Raw genomic sequence first — 17,439 nt, forward strand, 5'->3', positions numbered from 1 at the left:
AAAGCACTCAAAATGTCCACAAACAAATACGCAATAGGGTAGCACGACCAAATACACTAGCCAAGCCAAATGGTCAACAGTCAATTTGCAAACCACAAACTTCACCAGCCCTGGGTTGAGTACTGATGAAAAGCTCGGACCAGAATAAATCACTACCGTCTCAGTTTGACTTGAGGTAGACTCAATACAAGCTGGTGTCTGAACATCAGATCTTCAAACAACCCGTGGACAGACGTAAAATAACCCCCTTTCACTGACTCCACTGCTGGAACATCACTGAAATCTCCTTATCGCTCAGAAAAGCCTTGCCTACAGTTATTTAGCTAATGATATGTCAAGAACGGCAAAAGTATGACAGACGGGCAATTAAAAATTCCGGATAATCAGGCTAATACACAAAATACTGTAAGCCTGCTGAAAATCAACCAATGTCACCCCTGCGCACTCTTATGTAGACATGCTAACTTGGAAAATCCTTTTAAAATTTTATTTCAGGCTGTAAATAAATACAAATAAATAAAATTCTAAATGCGAGAGCCTGGACAGAGGAATTCACACCACTAACGTGGCCACTGAGAGAAGCACTACGCTGTGAAGACAAATGAAACATACGTTGTTGTATTCCTTTCAATTCGTTCTGAAAACACGCTGCAGCTTACTGGACACAAAACTATTTCTTCGCTGTTCGAGCGTATCGCCACCCACACCTTGCACACAGTGCCCTGGAGACATCCCTGTGCGAACGACACATAAACAAACATGTAAACCGAGACGACTGACGGAGTGGAATAGGGGAATCAGGGGTTTGTAGTAGGAAGGAGGCCGCAGAGCTGGAAGGGAGCAGTGAGGAAATTCCAGCACAGCCCTTTAGTCAAACACGGCGCAGGTCTCTTTAGTCAAACACAGCGCAGGTCTCTAGTCAAACACAGTGCAGGTCTCTTTAGTCAAACACAGTGCAGGTCTCTTTAGTCAAACACAGTGCAGGTCTCTTTAGTCAAACACAGCGCAGGTCTCTAGTCAAACACAGTGCAGGTCTCTTTAGTCAAACACAGTGCAGGTCTCTTTAGTCAAACACAGTGCAGGTCTCTTTAGTCAAACACAGCGCAGGTCTCTTTAGTCAAACACAGCGCAGGTCTCTTTAGTCAAACACAGCGCAGGTCTCTAGTCAAACACAGTGCAGGTCTCTTTAGTCAAACACAGCGCAGGTCTCTTTAGTCAAACACGGCGCAGGTCTCTTTAGTCAAACACAGCGCAGGTCTCTCTAGTCAAACACAGCGCAGGTCTCTCTAGTCAAACACAGCGCAGGTCTCTAGTCAAACACAGCGCAGGTCTCTAGTCAAACACAGTGCAGGTCTCTTTAGTCAAACACAGCGCAGGTCTCTTTAGTCAAACACAGCGCAGGTCTCTTTAGTCAAACACAGAGCAGGTCTCTTTAGTCAAACACAGCGCAGGTCTCTTTAGTCAAACACAGCGCAGGTCTCTTTAGTCAAACACAGCGCAGGTCTCTAGTCAAACACAGCGCAGGTCTCTAGTCAAACACAGCGCAGGTCTCTTTAGTCAAACACAGCGCAGGTCTCTTTAGTCAAACACAGCGCAGGTCTCTTTAGTCAAACACAGCGCAGGTCTCTTTAGTCAAACACAGCGCAGGTCTCTTTAGTCAAACACAGCGCAGGTCTCTTTAGTCAAACACAGCGCAGGTCTCTTTAGTCAAACACAGCGCAGGTCTCTTTAGTCAAACACAGCGCAGGTCTCTTTAGTCAAACACAGCGCAGGTCTCTTTAGTCAAACACAGCGCAGGTCTCTTTAGTCAAACACAGCGCAGGTCTCTTTAGTCAAACACAGCGCAGGTCTCTTTAGTCAAAAACAGCGCAGGTCTCTTTAGTCAAACACAGCGCAGGTCTCTTTAGTCAAACACAGCGCAGGTCTTTAGTCAAACACAGTGCAGGTCTCTTTAGTCAAACACAGTGCAGGTCTTTAGTCAAACACAGCGCAGGTCTCTAGTCAAACAGCGCAGGTCTCTTTAGTCAAACACAGCGCAGGTCTTTAGTCAAACACAGTGCAGGTCTCTTTAGTCAAACACAGCACAGGTCTTGTACCCAGTATGGGCTCTTTACCCATGGGAACGGAACACAACACAGGGACGTGTCCTGTGTACAGGCCTGAGCCACTTCCAGCCCACCTCAATCACCATCACATGACACTGACAGAATTATAAGCATCATGGGACACACAAGGTCGGCGGTTCTAATCCCGGTGTAGCTACAATCAGATCCGCACAGCTGTTGGGCCCTTGAGTAAGGCCCTTAACCCTGCATTGCTCCAGGGGAGGATTGTCTCCTGCTTAGTCTAATCAACTGTACGTCGCTCTGGTTAAGAGCGGCCGCCAAATGCCAATAATGTAATGTAATGTAATGTAATGTAATCAAGCGTAACTTCAGCATTGGGATGCAAAATGGCAGTGAGATGATCATGTTTGGTTTAAAAACACGCCATTCTGATGAGAAACATCAAAGATTATCATTTCACATCAAAGCTCTGCCAATCTAAGTATTTTGAAAGTATTACTTCTGTATTATTGCAGGGTCTTTAAGACAGGATTCTTGAGGCAATGGAAGGTTTTTTTTGTAGTCCCCCTACAAAAGAAACCACAAAAGCAAAGCACACCATCAGTCGGTAGCAGCGTGTACAAGAGAGAAAGAGTGGGTTGCACCAGAGACTCGATGCGACACCCACACACGGTTCATTTGTTCCACTGCCGTTGGAATAAGCGGGCACAGACAATGACACAAACGTTCCCCGCCCGTTATGCTCCTAACCTACACAAGGAAAATATGAGGGTAAAATAATTGTTTTCATTACAAATGACTGTTATCCAGGCTTCCTGTTTAATGCCAAATAAATTCGAAACAGGATTCTATTTATTAAAGATACCTTAAACATTTAATTTGATGGGATATTGTCAAATGATGCTTCATGGCCCCTACATAATCAGGGAAGTTAATGTGAAACATTTTAACTCGTACTATATTGGTTCATGACAATAACATTTCTATAAAACAGCTTCACGACTGAATTAATTCAACTTGTCAACTTACAATAAAATATACATTACTTGCAATGTTAAAGAAGGTAGCTATTAGCTAACTGAGGTTGACTGCTTCCAGATGATTTTATAAAATAGAATAGTAGAATAGAATAGAAACAGTTTACCAGGCACCTTTTCCCAGTCAGCTAAAAGAGCATTCAAATAGTTAATATGTTAGCCAGTGCAACACGACCCACAGCAGAGATGACAATAAAAACACAAATACATTCCAAAGTGTAACCACAACAATATAAGTCAGTCAAGTTGCCAGGCATCAGCACAAATAGAAAAATAAAAACAGTCAGTCCCAATCGGGGGTGTTAAATAAATAATGGGTCTGATCTAAACTGGATATGCCCAGGTTTTGTGAGCGGAGTCTATAGAGGTGATTCGCCAGAAATGCAAAGAGGTGAAAAGTAACAATTATCAAGAATGTACAGTACATCACCACTGTTTGGGGATGAAAGATGAAAGAACATGATAGACTGTTTCGCTAAAATGAACAAACCTTCAGCACACAATATAGCCCTTCTCGGTCTCAGTTATAATAAAACAAATGGTGCTTTGGCAGTGTACCCTGAATTCCATGTGCTCAGGTTTCTTTAGTGCCTTTGTGTTTCGTGGTAACACAACCCCATCGCCGCCCTCTCACTTTACAGGCAAAGGTGCCGGATGAAGTTAAAACAACACAGCTACATTCCCTCACCTGCTTCATCAGCACAATTTTGTGAGAACTGCCTGAAAACGGGCTTTATGCAAGTGTAGGGGCCTCCCATTGGGCTGAACAGTCTATTTCCCATTCCTGAGATAGCACGCATTTATCCGCTTTAATCTATGCAATAACCATTCACCAAAAATGCATTATGCAGACAACATATTGCACTCATCTATCCCCTTTCAGAGGAAACTATCTGCACTGGCTGGGGAAACACAAATATCACTATTCTAATTGTTGCAATGGCTTTCACACTTGGTGCAATGAGGCAGATTTGATTGGATTGTAAACGGGTTTCCTTATCTCTTATTAGAAAGTAGACAGCCTTTCCTATTACTAGTTGACATAAGCCATTGCTATGAAGTGTGGAAAGTAGTCACTTTTGGTCAAAGTAAATGTAGAGGAAAACACTACTCAGGTATTCAGTGAAAATAGTCTCGGGTTTACGGCAAATGAAACAGGGGTTTCCAATTGCACGTTTTCAGGCTTGGGGTATTGAAGAAAGTGTCAGACCAATGACTGCGTCATGTTCATTTCAGCCAACTGCTGGAAAGACTTCAGTAAGGAAATAATACGGTTAAGCTCTTCAAGCTGCTTAAAACAAAACTCATTTTGTGGACTTTTCTGCTAATATGAGAACAATAATACTGTGATATTGTGGGGGCATTTAAACACTGTATAGCCCAATAGCTGTTCCGGAAACAGACATTTCCGCTTGAAAGCCAAAATGGATTGGAATAATCACAATCAATTGCATCCAAACAATTATTTCCAGTTCTGTTCACAACCAAAATGAAAGAGAAAATAACTAACCAGAGGTAGTCTTACTAACCTGTTCAGCTCCATAGGCTGTGGCAAACTGCAGAAACTCCTCAATGCGCACAAACCCATCACTGTCCTGGTCCAGGGCATTAAACACAGCCCTCAAAGAAGACAGGTCATCCGCTTCTGAAACGCTGCCCCCCATTGGCAGCGAATTAGACGCCCCGACCTCTGATAGAGAGAGCCCTTCCGTCGTCTCTGCGGCCGTCCACAAATTGCCCAAAGACAAATCACCCAACTCCTGGGCCAGGTCGTCAGGGCCATCCCGACTGTGATAGACTATATCCAGGTCAAGCTCTGCCTCTCCACTCCTTCCATTCAGCTCCGGACCAGGACCAGGACCAGCATCCTGCAGGCCGCTCTCGGGGGGTTTTGGATTGAGCGTTTCCTTATCGTGCATTGCATCAGCAGTCAGGCTGCGACGGCCAATCAGCTCTTTGAGTCCTCCTTGTCGAGTTGAGCCCAGATGAACCTTTTCTTCCATGAAGTCTACTGAGATACCCCCATCCAAGCCCAGGCTGCTGAGGAGATCGTGCTGGGGTGTGGAGTCTCCATCAGGGCAGGACGCGGCGGCTTCGGGTTCCGTCGACTGACGTCGGGGCCCGGGGCGAGAGGGGTGGCCTTCACAGCACTGCTTCAAAGACAAACTAAGGGTCAGAGCGTCCACACAAACGTTCTGCTCAGTATCGTCCACGCAACCGTTCTCCTCAGGATCATCCGCACGCGAGCTCAAGCGCCCCTCTTCAGACGTGTGCAGGGAGTGATCTTCAACACCGAGGCTGCCTTTGGTGTCGGCGCCGGCTCCATTCCGTACGAGTCCGGATCCTTTCTGAACATCCGGCGTGTGGCTGTAGCCAGTGGAGCTGCAGGTGTGGGAGGGGCTGCTCAGGTGGTTCTCAGATGACCCTTCCAGGATAGCGTTACTCACTGTGAGCGAATCCCTCACCGGCTCCAAGAATAAACCTTTGTCCTCAGTTTCAGATGACAGCGTTTCTCTGCCTTGTGACACCTGACTGAGGCTGCTCTCCTCATGTCGTGAGAGGAGAGATGGCTCCTCACTGACACCCTGCGGGCTAGCCCCGCAGGGAAGGGAGACACAGGTGGAGGAAGAGAAGGAGGAGGAAGAGGAAGGCTCTAAACACAAGAGTTTTTCCAGTAGAGAGAAATCAGCCTTGTTCGATTCTTCATTCCAGGCTAAAACCTGCCCAGAGGGAGGAGTGTTATTGAAACTGAGAGGTTCTCCAGGACTGTTTATCAGTTCCATGGGTACTTTGACTTGGAAATCTTGTTCCAGAAAGGATGAATTGTCTTTTTCAGGAATTAGGCTGCCTGCCACAGTCTGGTCAAGAGAAGAAACTCTGAAATCAATGTGTTCATTAGAACGGACCTGAAGACTTGGGACATCAGCAGGCGGACCCTCGGTTAGCTGCGATGGTGGAAAGGAGTTCTCCCACTGCAGCACAGGGCACTCTGACCTTTCATTCCAAGACATGATCTGATCAGCACCGGAATATCTAGAGTTCCGAAAAAGGTTATCTAGATTTAAGGCATTCTCTTGGAGAATCTCATCTAGGCTCAATGACACAAGTTCCTTTCCAGTCTCTTGGAAATCCAAACCAGTCTCCAGACTTTCTTTGCCCCCCTTAGGCAAAGTGGCAACTTTATCAGGATCTAAAACAAGAAATCCCAAAGACGGCTTCTGCTCCAATTCCCAGTCTGCATGCCCCCCAGGGCTGGACAGCAGGATCTGCTCCATTTGTTGACTTGGTAGCCTGAGACAATTTCAAATGTCCTTCACTTGAAAAAGGCAAAGACTGAAAGTTATTCTTAGTATGTCTGATGACAAGTTGTTGATTTCCTTTCAACTGAAATTACAACTTTCAAGTTGTCCAAAAGCATTCTCACGTTTCACATAACCGATTTCAGTCCTCTTTCTCTGGAAGTAGTCCAATCTTACACAAAGAATGACGTGGTTTTTCCAATGTAGCTTATTTTTTCCGCATACAAACAAGAGTGAAAAAGTGAGTTTATTTTCGAACAGTAACATTTGTTGTATTTCCGCCTATATTTACCATTAGTATTAGCTAATGCCATTAAGCAACTGCTTAATGGTATGACAAATCTAGCGAATATACTGGATTTTGTTCAGCGTACTTCGCTTAGGTTATATTCATAACCTAAAATCATGAAATAGACGAGCTACTGTCCTGATAAGCTAGCCAATAAGGTAAATTATTGTTATCATTCGTTCCCAACCAGTAATAACATACAGCATCAACAACTGACTTGACTGAACCTTTCCAGTTGGTGGCAAGAAAGCTGAGCGGAACAGCCCTGATGGTTGCTAAGCACCACCCGAGTGATATGTAAACCCACCAGTAGTATGTCAGTTGGCATTGGCTAAATCTCCGGAGTTTCTAAAATCACACTAACGAGCCTAGCTACTAGATAGCTCATGTGCTAGCTATCAATGCCTAATTCAAACATTCTGCCAATACAGCCCCCCCTTCCTCCGTGCCAAAGACGCAACATACCAAGCAAAATCCTTATGTTAGCTAACGTTAACTAGCTAACGATAGCTTGTAAGTTAAATATTTAATTCAGCCACATTATGTTAACGACATTTGGTTGATAACGTTATCTAGACAGTCTGCTATCTCTGTGCCACAAATTACCTAAGTTAGCTAGCTAATGTTAGCTAATAACCCAGCCCTGGCGGCACAGCAAAATATCTGACATTAAAAGCCACTATACATACGTTTCCAAATATGAAAAACACAACAGTCGCGCGATTACTTGTATAGCTTGCTAATTAGCTAACACGGCGTTGAAAGCTAGCTAATATTATCTCCATACATTGGCTAGTTACACTGATCGCTAGAGAAACGAATCCTGAAAATGATACGAACTTAAGTAATATTTAGCTATCCTGCTTCGTTTGTTTTTTCTCATTGAACAGACGAACAGAGACGGCCTGTTTTTCTTTTCTCAGTCTTGTTTCTGTACATTTCTGAAAATTCTGCTTGTCCCACTCAACCCTTTTCTCAAAGCGTCCCCAGATTCAAAAGACTTCAGTGGGCCACCTGTACAAGAGGTTCCTTCGCCAGTTTACGATGTTTTCTTAAAACGAGCTGTAATCCTTTCACGGTCGTGGGTGATTCTTCCGAATATGACCAATACGAGTACAGTTCAGATTGCTAGCGCGTATGCTAGATTCACAATGTTGGTTCCAACCACACATCCATCGCTCTTTCTTGCTCTCATCAGCAGCTGCTGTTACCAGCCGCATTCACAGCTACGTCACGAGACCCACAGTACGCAGGCGCAATGAGCACGCCGCAGTCTGTCAAGTCAACACAGACCCAACACCGTGGCCTATGGGGGAGCGTCTAAATTCTGCTGTGGAATTCTTGTCCGACTTTAATCGATAAATTACGAAGTGTAGATATTAAGGATTCTTGCAAGCTATTATTACGGCGCGCCCAGTACACGATGCCAGAAATTTACTAATTGCTGTTGAATTAAGTTCAAGCAATAAGAACAGTCAATAATGGAGAAAAAGTGGTGTTGATTTGTTTTTTGTTTATAAATTACTTGTAACTTTGATTCCCCTAACTAACCCCGTGTTATCTTGTCGGTTTAGTACTGTATATTGAACACAAGTGCCCCCGTGTGGAGATTCTTGGTAGTTGAGCTGGGTTTCTCCAACCGAAAGTCGGCCGCACATACAGTGCAGTCTGTAAGTACTTGGACAGTAGCACAATTGATGTTCAAACTGGATAATGAATACGAGATTGAAATGCAGACGCTCCCCTTTAATTTGAGGGTACTTACATCCATATTGGGAATTACATTTCTTTTTATACATTGTCCCTCTTAGGGGACCAAAAGTAATTGGACAGTTGGCCTCTCAGCTGTTTCACATTTGTATATTCAATTCAATTGCTTGCTGAATGCAGGTATCAGAAAGCATTGTGTATCTAGTCATGATTCTAGGTTTTTTGCTATTGCCCTTGGAGTCTGTTATTGGCATCAGTCAACAAGAGGACCAGAGTCATACCAATGAAAGTCAAGGAAGCCATTATGAGGCTGAGAACTAAAAAAACAGTCAATTTTGTGCTTAACAAAACAGTTTGGCGCATCATTAAGAAGAAAGAGAGCACAGTAATTGCAAACATAAATGGTAAAATGGTAAATGCCTGCATTTATATAGCACTGTACAATTCATGCTTCTCATTCACCCATCCACACACATGCACGCGCACACACACCAACAGTGATTGGCTGCCGTGCAAGGCACCAAACAGCTCGTCAGGAGCAATTGGGGGTTAGACACTGACACACCCAGGGCGGGATCGAACTGGCAACCCTCTGACTGCTCTTACCTCCTGAGCCAATGTCACCCCCAGTAAAGGAGCTGGTAGGCCAGGGAAGACGATGACAGTTGATTACCTAAGAATACTTGCCATAATTAAGAAAAGCCCCCATCATTGTACATTACATTACATATCATTTAGCTGACACTTTTATACAATGCAACTTGCAGTTGATTAGACTAAGCAGAAGACAATCCCCCCTAGAGCAATGCAGGGTTAAGGGCCCAACAGCTGTGTGGATCTTATTGAGGCTACGCCGGGGATCAAACCACCGACCTCAACCACTACGCTACAAGCTGCCCCATTGTAGAAATACATCTTGAGATTCATTCATTCATTATCCTAACCCGCTTATCCTGAACAGGGTCGCAGGGGGTCTGGAGCCTATCCCAGCATACATTGGGCGAAAGGCAGGAATACACCCCGGACAGGTCGCCAGTCCAACGCAGGGCACACCCACCATTCACTCACACACTCATACCCACAGGCAATGTAGACTCTCCAATCAGCCTAACCTGCATGTCTTTGGACTATGGGAGGAAACTGAATTACCCGGAGGAAACCAACGCAGACACGGGGAGAACATGCAAACTCCACAGAGAGAGGCCCCGGCCGACCGGGATTCAATCCCAGGACCTCCTTGCTGTGAGGCAGCAGTGCTACCCACTGCACCATCCATGCCGCCACATCTTGAGATAATAGTTCAAAATACATCAAATAGTATTCATGAACATAATATTTTCCTCCTCACTAACAAAAGTAACCATCCCTCAATTATTTTGCTTTATTATTATTATTTTGCTCATGAATAATGGTAAGATAACCCAAGGGGAAATTTATCATTAAAAAAGGGACAACAAACACAGAAGGTTAGATGTTTTATTCAGGGAATTAATACTGTCTTTTTGTGTGCTGTAAATCAAAACCAAAAATGAAGTAAAAAATTATACCTAATACATATCAGAAAATGTAACCATTTTTTGTATTCAAGAAAGATGCTTTAATTTACATGTAGTCATTTAGCAACAATCAAAGCCAGAATTACTTTCAAAAGTGCCATTTAAAACATTTCTGATGCCAAAGACAATAAAACAAGTATTATTAATTTATTAACCGTCTGAAGCCAGGATGTTCTGTGTGGTTCTCTCTCACTCCCAGTCCCATTCTACTGATTTTTGGTCCCTTGGAGTAGGTAAACAGATCCATCCCTTTCATGTTGCAGAGGTTAGTTTAACTTTCTTTAGTCTTTTACTTGTCTCTCTTCAGTGTAGATGACCAGTAATCTAAAACAAAGCAAGTGATGACATTTCATCAGGAGAAAAAAAAACAACCTCAAGTACTATTCTGTATATTACACATTATAGGAAACAAAATTGCAACACATTTAATAAGATTATATTGTATTTTCAATGGCAGCATCTACAAGCAATGCATGTACAACCAAAAGCCCCTTAAAGACAAGCTGTCTTAAGTTTTAGAGGAAAACTGATCCAAAGAAACACGCTCTTTCTGAGATGGACAAAAGTGATTAGAAGCAGCACATCCTTGCATTTAGCAACACTGATTTCAGTTACTGTCACTAGGGTTGAGCACGTTATTTAGGTCACTTCCAACTGCTTTGCATAAGATATTGGTTAAGTTAATACATTTTTTTGTAAATATTTTCTGTGACAAACACCCAGCCTTAATTATTGCTTGGCTGTAATCATAAATTCATATTTACTATTAATAATTTATTTGAGGAGTTCATGCTCTGGGGTTGAAATAGTGTGATTCTTGTTGCAAATATTATTATAGTGCATCTTCAAAGTCTAGATCTGTGTCTCTGTCTTTTGCCTTGGTTTACGCCAGCTCTTTAGAGACAAGAGAAATGTATTGCACAATTCGACCCTCGTTAATTGTGTGCACTTTAGTAATACATAATCACCCACACTTCGATTATCTCCAACCTTTATTTGCGTGATCCATTAGTGCATCTTGCGATGACCTGCCTAGATCACACGCATACTGCAGTTCTAGCCCCATGCGCCAGTTTGATACATACGACACCTTTCCTGATTGTGTCATATGTGCGCCTAACAATCGTTGCAAAAGGCTTAGTACATCTGGCCTTAAGATGTTTTGCTAATTATGCTTTAGGAGATACAAATAATGTCAAATAAAACATCAAGCAGTAGCAGTATTGTAGCCAAGCAACGCACACTGCCTGGACATAGCTGCCCTAAGCCATATTTTCACACGGTGTAACAGGCACAACATTCGACATAGCTACAACCGAATTAACAGTTCCTGTAACACTTCTTTTTTCATTTTTTATTTTTTTTACATTTTTTAACATCCGAAGAGTTTCAGGAACAGCTGGTTTCATGTTATTCGGCTACATGAATTGTATTGATATGACGCAAATGCTAAGTAAGCATTGCATGTATGCAGGTATGCATGTACATGTGCATGTAAGGTTTTTCTATAAACAATGTTTATCCACAAACTATTTAAAAATCTGAATATCTATTGATTATAATTATGGATGCATTCGGTATACTGTACATGTACTGTATATGTTTCATGAAACATTCAGTTACCTTTTTAAAATGTAAAATGTATCAGTAATGCACTTCTGAATATGCAATTATCCATTCTTTGTACCTATATAACTGTAGCATAGGTATATAATTATAAGATGCAAGAACATTGTTCAGTATTTCAACAGCAACTACAGGGTAACTATTTGTCATGCATTTCACGGTCACGGGTGGCACCCATTATCAATCACCTGCACTTTATTTATAGGACTCCACTCCACACTGGCACAGCATGTGCCCTGAAGATGACACTGAGTCGAATCGTTAGTTTTTGTAATAAATTACTTTGTAGCATAATAGAGTGTGTCTTTCTCTTTTTTAGGAATACTTCCCCTTACAGTAATTTTGTTCAAATAGATGATTGTCATTTTGAAAGAAATATGTACATGCATTTAACTGTTCAAACTATATGCAAATATACACACATTCAACAGATGCATTAAAGAAGTAACATGGTGGTAATGTAACTTGCCAGTTGTCTTTATGCAAATATGCATACTTTCTTTTATTATTAATTTAAATGTATTTTAAGATGTATTTTTCTAGGCTTAAATTTTCCACAATAAAAGTTCACCCAAACTGTCTGTGTGTGGTAATGAGAACTGTCAATTAGCTATAATTGACAGACCTTGTTCCCACTTTCCATACATTGTTGTTTGTTACCATAGCTACCTCCATGATACATGCTCATCTCGGGAGACTGAATTATCACAAGCTAGCTAACTTTGTGTATCAACTATCGATATCTAAGGTAAGGACGCTGACTTATTCAATGATAATTTTTGCTAGCTATCTAGCAAAGTTAAGATAAAAGGACAACTATAACGTCCTTATGAAAGCAAACTAGGTAGCTAGCTAACGTTAGCTAGCAAGCAAAATTAATATAACCAGAAATAGTCTAATAGTCCTTAAAAGGCATTCTAATTTAAGTGAACCAAACGTGAGTAAAATATTAGCATTGTCTTGCCTGTATGCCAGATGTGCAAACTGCGTGGATAGGGGAGTGGTTATCCTTGTGTGACGCACTACGAGAACATTCTCAACCGGTTGGAAATAGGACGATAAATTTAAAACGCTTACTTGTCCAAAACTAAAGAACGGACATATTTAACACTTTCATTGTGTTTCTTCAACGCCCTCTCAAATTGCATATAAAAACCTAGAAAGTGTGACCAACCACCATGTTACTCCTTTAACAAATTATTTTAAATATACCATACCACCATATACCTCTTCGGAAAACTAGAAAATTTATTAAAACAGAGTCTAATAAAATTAATTATATCCCAAATTTGTCCCTTTAAGCACATTCAGTAAAACATGCAGGTCGGGAAGAGGTACACAGTAACATTGTCTATACAGTAGTCTATTACCTAGTCCATTCCTCCACCACAACATCTCCACCACATTGTTTCACCAACTCCTTTCCCTGCTGTGCCATGGCTCTGCCCAATCTCTACTTCCCTCTCCTACACACCTGGGATGGCTGGGTGGAGAGTCAGAGTTTAGCAGATTGGGAGAAGGCTATACCCAGGAGCGCAGGCAGGTTGTTAGCGGAGGTGAGCCAGCTTCCTCCATCTGCCACGAGGCAGGCACCCGTGACGTACGAAGACGCCCGGCTGGCCAGGAACAGCACGCCATGGGCCATCTCAGTCTTGTTCCCGGCCCGCTGCAGTGGGATGGTCTGGAAGGCACCGCTGCTCTCTGCACTCATTCCACCTGAGTTTGAAGGAGAGGGGGGAAGACAGTTGAGGAAAGGGTGTGGAGGGACGTAGATATAAAAGGGGTAAAGCAGAGAAAGAGTAGAAAGGAGAGATATAGAGTACAACCAAACTGTGGATGAAGTGGAAGTAATTATCCCTCAAGTAATTTCCATAACCGATTGGAGGATCTGTACTTCACATCGCTTTGGCGACCAATCTCAAAAACAACCACCATTCTCACCCAGCCGGCGGAATCCCTCTGTGCCTGAGATTGGACCAGGCGCCAGGGTGTTGATCCTGACACCGCTTGGTCCCCACTCTACTGCAAGGTGTCTAGTCATGGCATCTGTGTCAGAGAGGCAAGGTATGACAGCAGGAAGCAAAGAGGTGAGGAAAGGGAGGGAAGTAGAAGATACATTTTTACTGTTTTTAGAGCAAACTTTGGACCATCAGTAGGTTAGCGCGATTATAATAGACAGCAAATACAGCTGGACCATTTTACTTTCCATTACTTTCTATTTCACACCAGAAAAAAATAATAAGAACTCCATGAGAGAGAGAATTAAACGAGTAAGCACTATCAGTCCACCATACAAACTATATAAAAAAGCATTTGATGTGTACAAGCATGGCTAAACCTACTCACCATTGGCAGCCTTTGCAGACCCAGCATGGACCTGGAGAGCTTGGCCCTTGTACCCCAGAGTTGCTGAGATGTTTACAATGGAGCCCCCATGGTCCTGAACAACCAGACACAAATGCAAGTTTGTGACTAGATATACTTGATAAAAACCAATCAAAATACACCTTTATGATTATCAGTTTATGTTATTATTTGTGACATGTTAAAATGTGAAGCTTACAAAAGATATTGCTGTTTAAATACTCATTCTAATATGGTTTTACATGTGAAGAACAACATGGAGAGTTCCCTCATATTTATAACAAGCGTCACTGTACTCTACCTTGAACCACCTTTCATAGACCACCTTGCTTGTATTGAATGTGCCCATGGTGTCAATTTCCATTACGGTCTTAAAGGCATTGAAGGAGAGCGCAGTGGCAGGGCACAGGAAGTTACCAGCAGCATCTGAGGAAAAAACAAAGATCTGAAAAGAACTTTTCATGGTTTCCTGTTGCCACATTTCTCAACAGAATCAGTCTTCATACATTATATTACATTATTGGCATTTGGCAGATGCTCTTATCCAGAGCAACATACAGTTGATAAGCAGGAGACAATCCTCCCCTGGAGCAATGCAGGGTTAAGGGCCTTGACCAACGTCTGTGCAGATCTTATTGTGGCTACATTAGAACCACCGACCTTGCATGTCCCAGTCATTTACCTTAACCACTACGCTACAGGCCGCCCTCTAAATGAAAGAAGCCCAGGAAGTAAGGACAAACAAAAATTATGGTTTATTTGGGAACTCATGTGATCTATCAAAAAGATAAGCAACTTCAAAATAATCATTTTTTTTAAATCATGGGGAAAGTCAGATTATTATTTTTATTTTTTTTAAAGATATTTTTTAGGCCTTTTTCAGCTTTTATTGGACAGTATATAGAGACAGGAAGAATGGGGGCGAGAGAGAGGGAAAGACATGCGACAAATTGTCAGACGGTCGGATTTGAACCGTTGACGTCGCGGCTCACAATGAGCATGCGGTCAGTGCTCTGCAGGCTGCACCACCGAGACACCCATGAAAGTCTTCAGCACACCGACACCACAATTCTGGCTAAAGACCAATCTTAAGAAACAGAGGATCATGTCTGAAATGATAAGATTCATGATAAAGAAATGTTCAGAACACAAGCAAACCTTTTTTTCTAAGAAAGCTGTGCAATCTTTTGAGAACTGATATATGTAACAACCAGACCAACAATGACTCACTTCATGAGTCAGAATTTAAGAGCATGATAAAGTCCATTGAGCCACTGAGATAATGTTTAAAGACAGTAGTTTACCTTATCCTACAAATATTAAAGCCTTGCTGTCAAAGTTCCATTCATGTTCCATTCCAGTGAAAGAAAACAGCAGAAATGATGTCCTTTTTGTGTGGTAAATCCATTCTAAATAACTCCACCAAATATAAGGACTTTCTACAAGAACACCTCATATCACCAGTTGTATAAAAAAGAAAAAAAAGAAAAAAAATTCTTCACAAGGCATGCATTTCTAAATGCAATGTACTCTAATGTGGAGTGGTGTGTAACTCATATGGGGGTACAGACTATTAATGAGGATGTCAATTCTTCCAAACTCTTTCAATGCCTCCTCTACAGCAGTGGAAATGGTTTCTGGCTGCCGGACATCCATAGGCAGAGCCAGGCAACGCCTCCCAGTGGCAGAACTCAACTTCTTAGCCGCCTGTCAAATAACATAAAATGTGTCAATTTGCTCGGATAACACAATATGCAAATTGAATGCGTAAACACATCTTTAAAACTGCAACAAGTGTCCTGGTTAATGCTACTACAGTTGTAAGCTGAAACTAGAAACTGACCAGACAAATTCTTATGACCTCATGTCTTATCCTACATTTCTTTGAGATATTATCTCTCATTGAATTAATACGTTTTCAGACCTGCGTGAGCTTATCCAGATTCCTGCTGCCAATCACAGCGTCACAGCCATGCCTGAAAGGGCAAATTACACACAACTGTTACAATTTTCACACAAGTTTAAAGAGGTTGCAGAGGTAGCGTCCTGGATTAGAAAGTGTTGTTTACCTCATTAGCACTTCTGTAATTCGGAATCCAATTCCAGATCCACCACCAGTTATGAAGGCAACATGGTCTCTGCAACCAAACCAAATATTTGTTATGTTATTTGTGATGAATCCACAGAAAAAAATCATAGCAATATATATTTTCGACAGAGTACATGGGCAGACGGTATGCCTTTCTATTTGTATTTTACTTCAGCAAATCCGGGCTGTAAATATACGTGTAGGTGGTCATGCAGTCATCCGTTTCCACGTCTTCGGGCAACTCGGATACCCTCGTCTGTTCCTCTGCCATCCTTGCTCTGCTGCCCTGCAAACCAATAGGCTTATGTAAATAAGGTGCAATAGCTATTTGCTATTCGGACATACCCGTTGCCCCGTCAGAGAAACTGTCAAAGTTCTGACCAACACGTATATTATAACATCTCGTCAAAACATAAGCATAAAACGTTTATGATTTTTGATATATTACATAAGTTCATAGAAAATGTAGCAACCGACATGAAAACACGCTAGCTAGCTAGATGCAATATCGCTTTTCAGCCAATGAGCAGTGAAAGTTTTGATGATGCATTTCAGGATCTAGTTTTGTATGTAAAAATCTGGACGATGACCACGGACAAAAACGTGTACAGGGGAGCCGACGAGCAAACGGTAAATAACTAGTGATAGCTAAAGCTAACTGCCTCGGTAACAGTAGGCACCCTAGTAAAGGCAAATGTCATGCACCCTCAAAAACTAATTAAATCGCTACGGTTTGGAAAACAAGATTGCACATTTTTCGAACAGATTCTATGAAAACTACACAAACGACCTCGTTAAGCAAACCAACAATGCACGTACCTTAAGTTATCACGAAAGAACTTTGGTCTTCAGTTTCTGCATTTTCAGACTCTCGTGCATATAGGGAAATGTAGTACGAATACGCAATTATGTTTATCGTGCATTGTGGGTGTTGTAGTCATCTACTGTAGCTCAAGTACACTCAAGTTTTTTTTTTAGGTATTTATTACATTGTTTTCAACGTGTCTTTTCTAAAAATGTCTTCTGCTGCTGTAGCCCATCCACTTCAATGTCGGATGTGTTGTATATTCAGATATGCTCTTCTGCATACCATATCAAACTGAAATATACTTTTCTACAGTATTACAGATCCATAAAGTATTACTGTTAAAATAAACTTTGAATCTGAGGAAAACTGCAAGTCTCCTATATGATTAATAGGTTGTAGTATATATGCAACATTTTCCCTTACGGATGTCACACATGCTTTATAATATGAACCACAAGACTCTTACTCAAGCCAATATGATTTAACATTCCAACTGCTGAAACCAAAATGTAAATGTTAATAAACGGTCAGATTGAAAGTAGTTGTAATAGCAATGTATAACCAAAATACACCAAAGATAGCAAACTTACAGCCT

At 41.9% G+C, this 17,439-nt stretch overlaps 2 protein-coding genes across 4 annotated transcripts in view; both read right to left on the reverse strand.

The window, feature by feature from the left end:
• Positions 1–6,378, reverse strand: part of rab11fip3 (RAB11 family interacting protein 3 (class II)) — a 50,935-nt gene extending 44,557 nt beyond the window's left edge. The window contains exons 1-2 of the mRNA XM_061230464.1: positions 6,240–6,378; positions 4,633–5,756 (exon numbers count right to left, since the gene is read on the reverse strand). Of these exons, the coding sequence (XP_061086448.1) occupies positions 4,633–5,756; positions 6,240–6,378 (1,263 nt within the window). The remainder of the gene's footprint in view (positions 1–4,632; positions 5,757–6,239) is intronic.
• A 3,485-nt stretch (positions 6,379–9,863) lies between these two features.
• decr2 (2,4-dienoyl CoA reductase 2, peroxisomal) lies at positions 9,864–16,954 on the reverse strand. Of its 3 annotated transcripts, none has more exons than XR_009708032.1 (10): positions 16,856–16,954; positions 16,207–16,322; positions 16,017–16,085; positions 15,872–15,923; positions 15,519–15,654; positions 14,249–14,373; positions 13,930–14,023; positions 13,525–13,629; positions 12,954–13,299; positions 9,864–10,281 (listed from the first exon to the last, which is right to left on the reverse strand). XR_009708032.1 is itself a non-coding variant. In XM_061231079.1 (10 exons), exons 2-10 carry the CDS (start codon positions 16,305–16,307, stop codon positions 10,247–10,249), a joined length of 906 nt encoding a protein of 301 aa, XP_061087063.1. In that variant the 5' UTR covers positions 16,308–16,322; positions 16,856–16,954; the 3' UTR covers positions 9,864–10,246. The 3 variants fall into 3 exon arrangements, 2 of the variants coding, with proteins under 2 accessions (XP_061087063.1, XP_061087064.1); XM_061231079.1 differs by having other exon boundaries at positions 13,111–13,299; XM_061231080.1 differs by having other exon boundaries at positions 13,058–13,299.
• Between the last annotated feature and the right edge of the window lie 485 nt (positions 16,955–17,439).

Source organism: Conger conger, chromosome 2, assembly GCF_963514075.1.
Source record: "Conger conger chromosome 2, fConCon1.1, whole genome shotgun sequence".
In the NCBI taxonomy this organism is placed as follows: domain Eukaryota; kingdom Metazoa; phylum Chordata; class Actinopteri; order Anguilliformes; family Congridae; genus Conger; species Conger conger.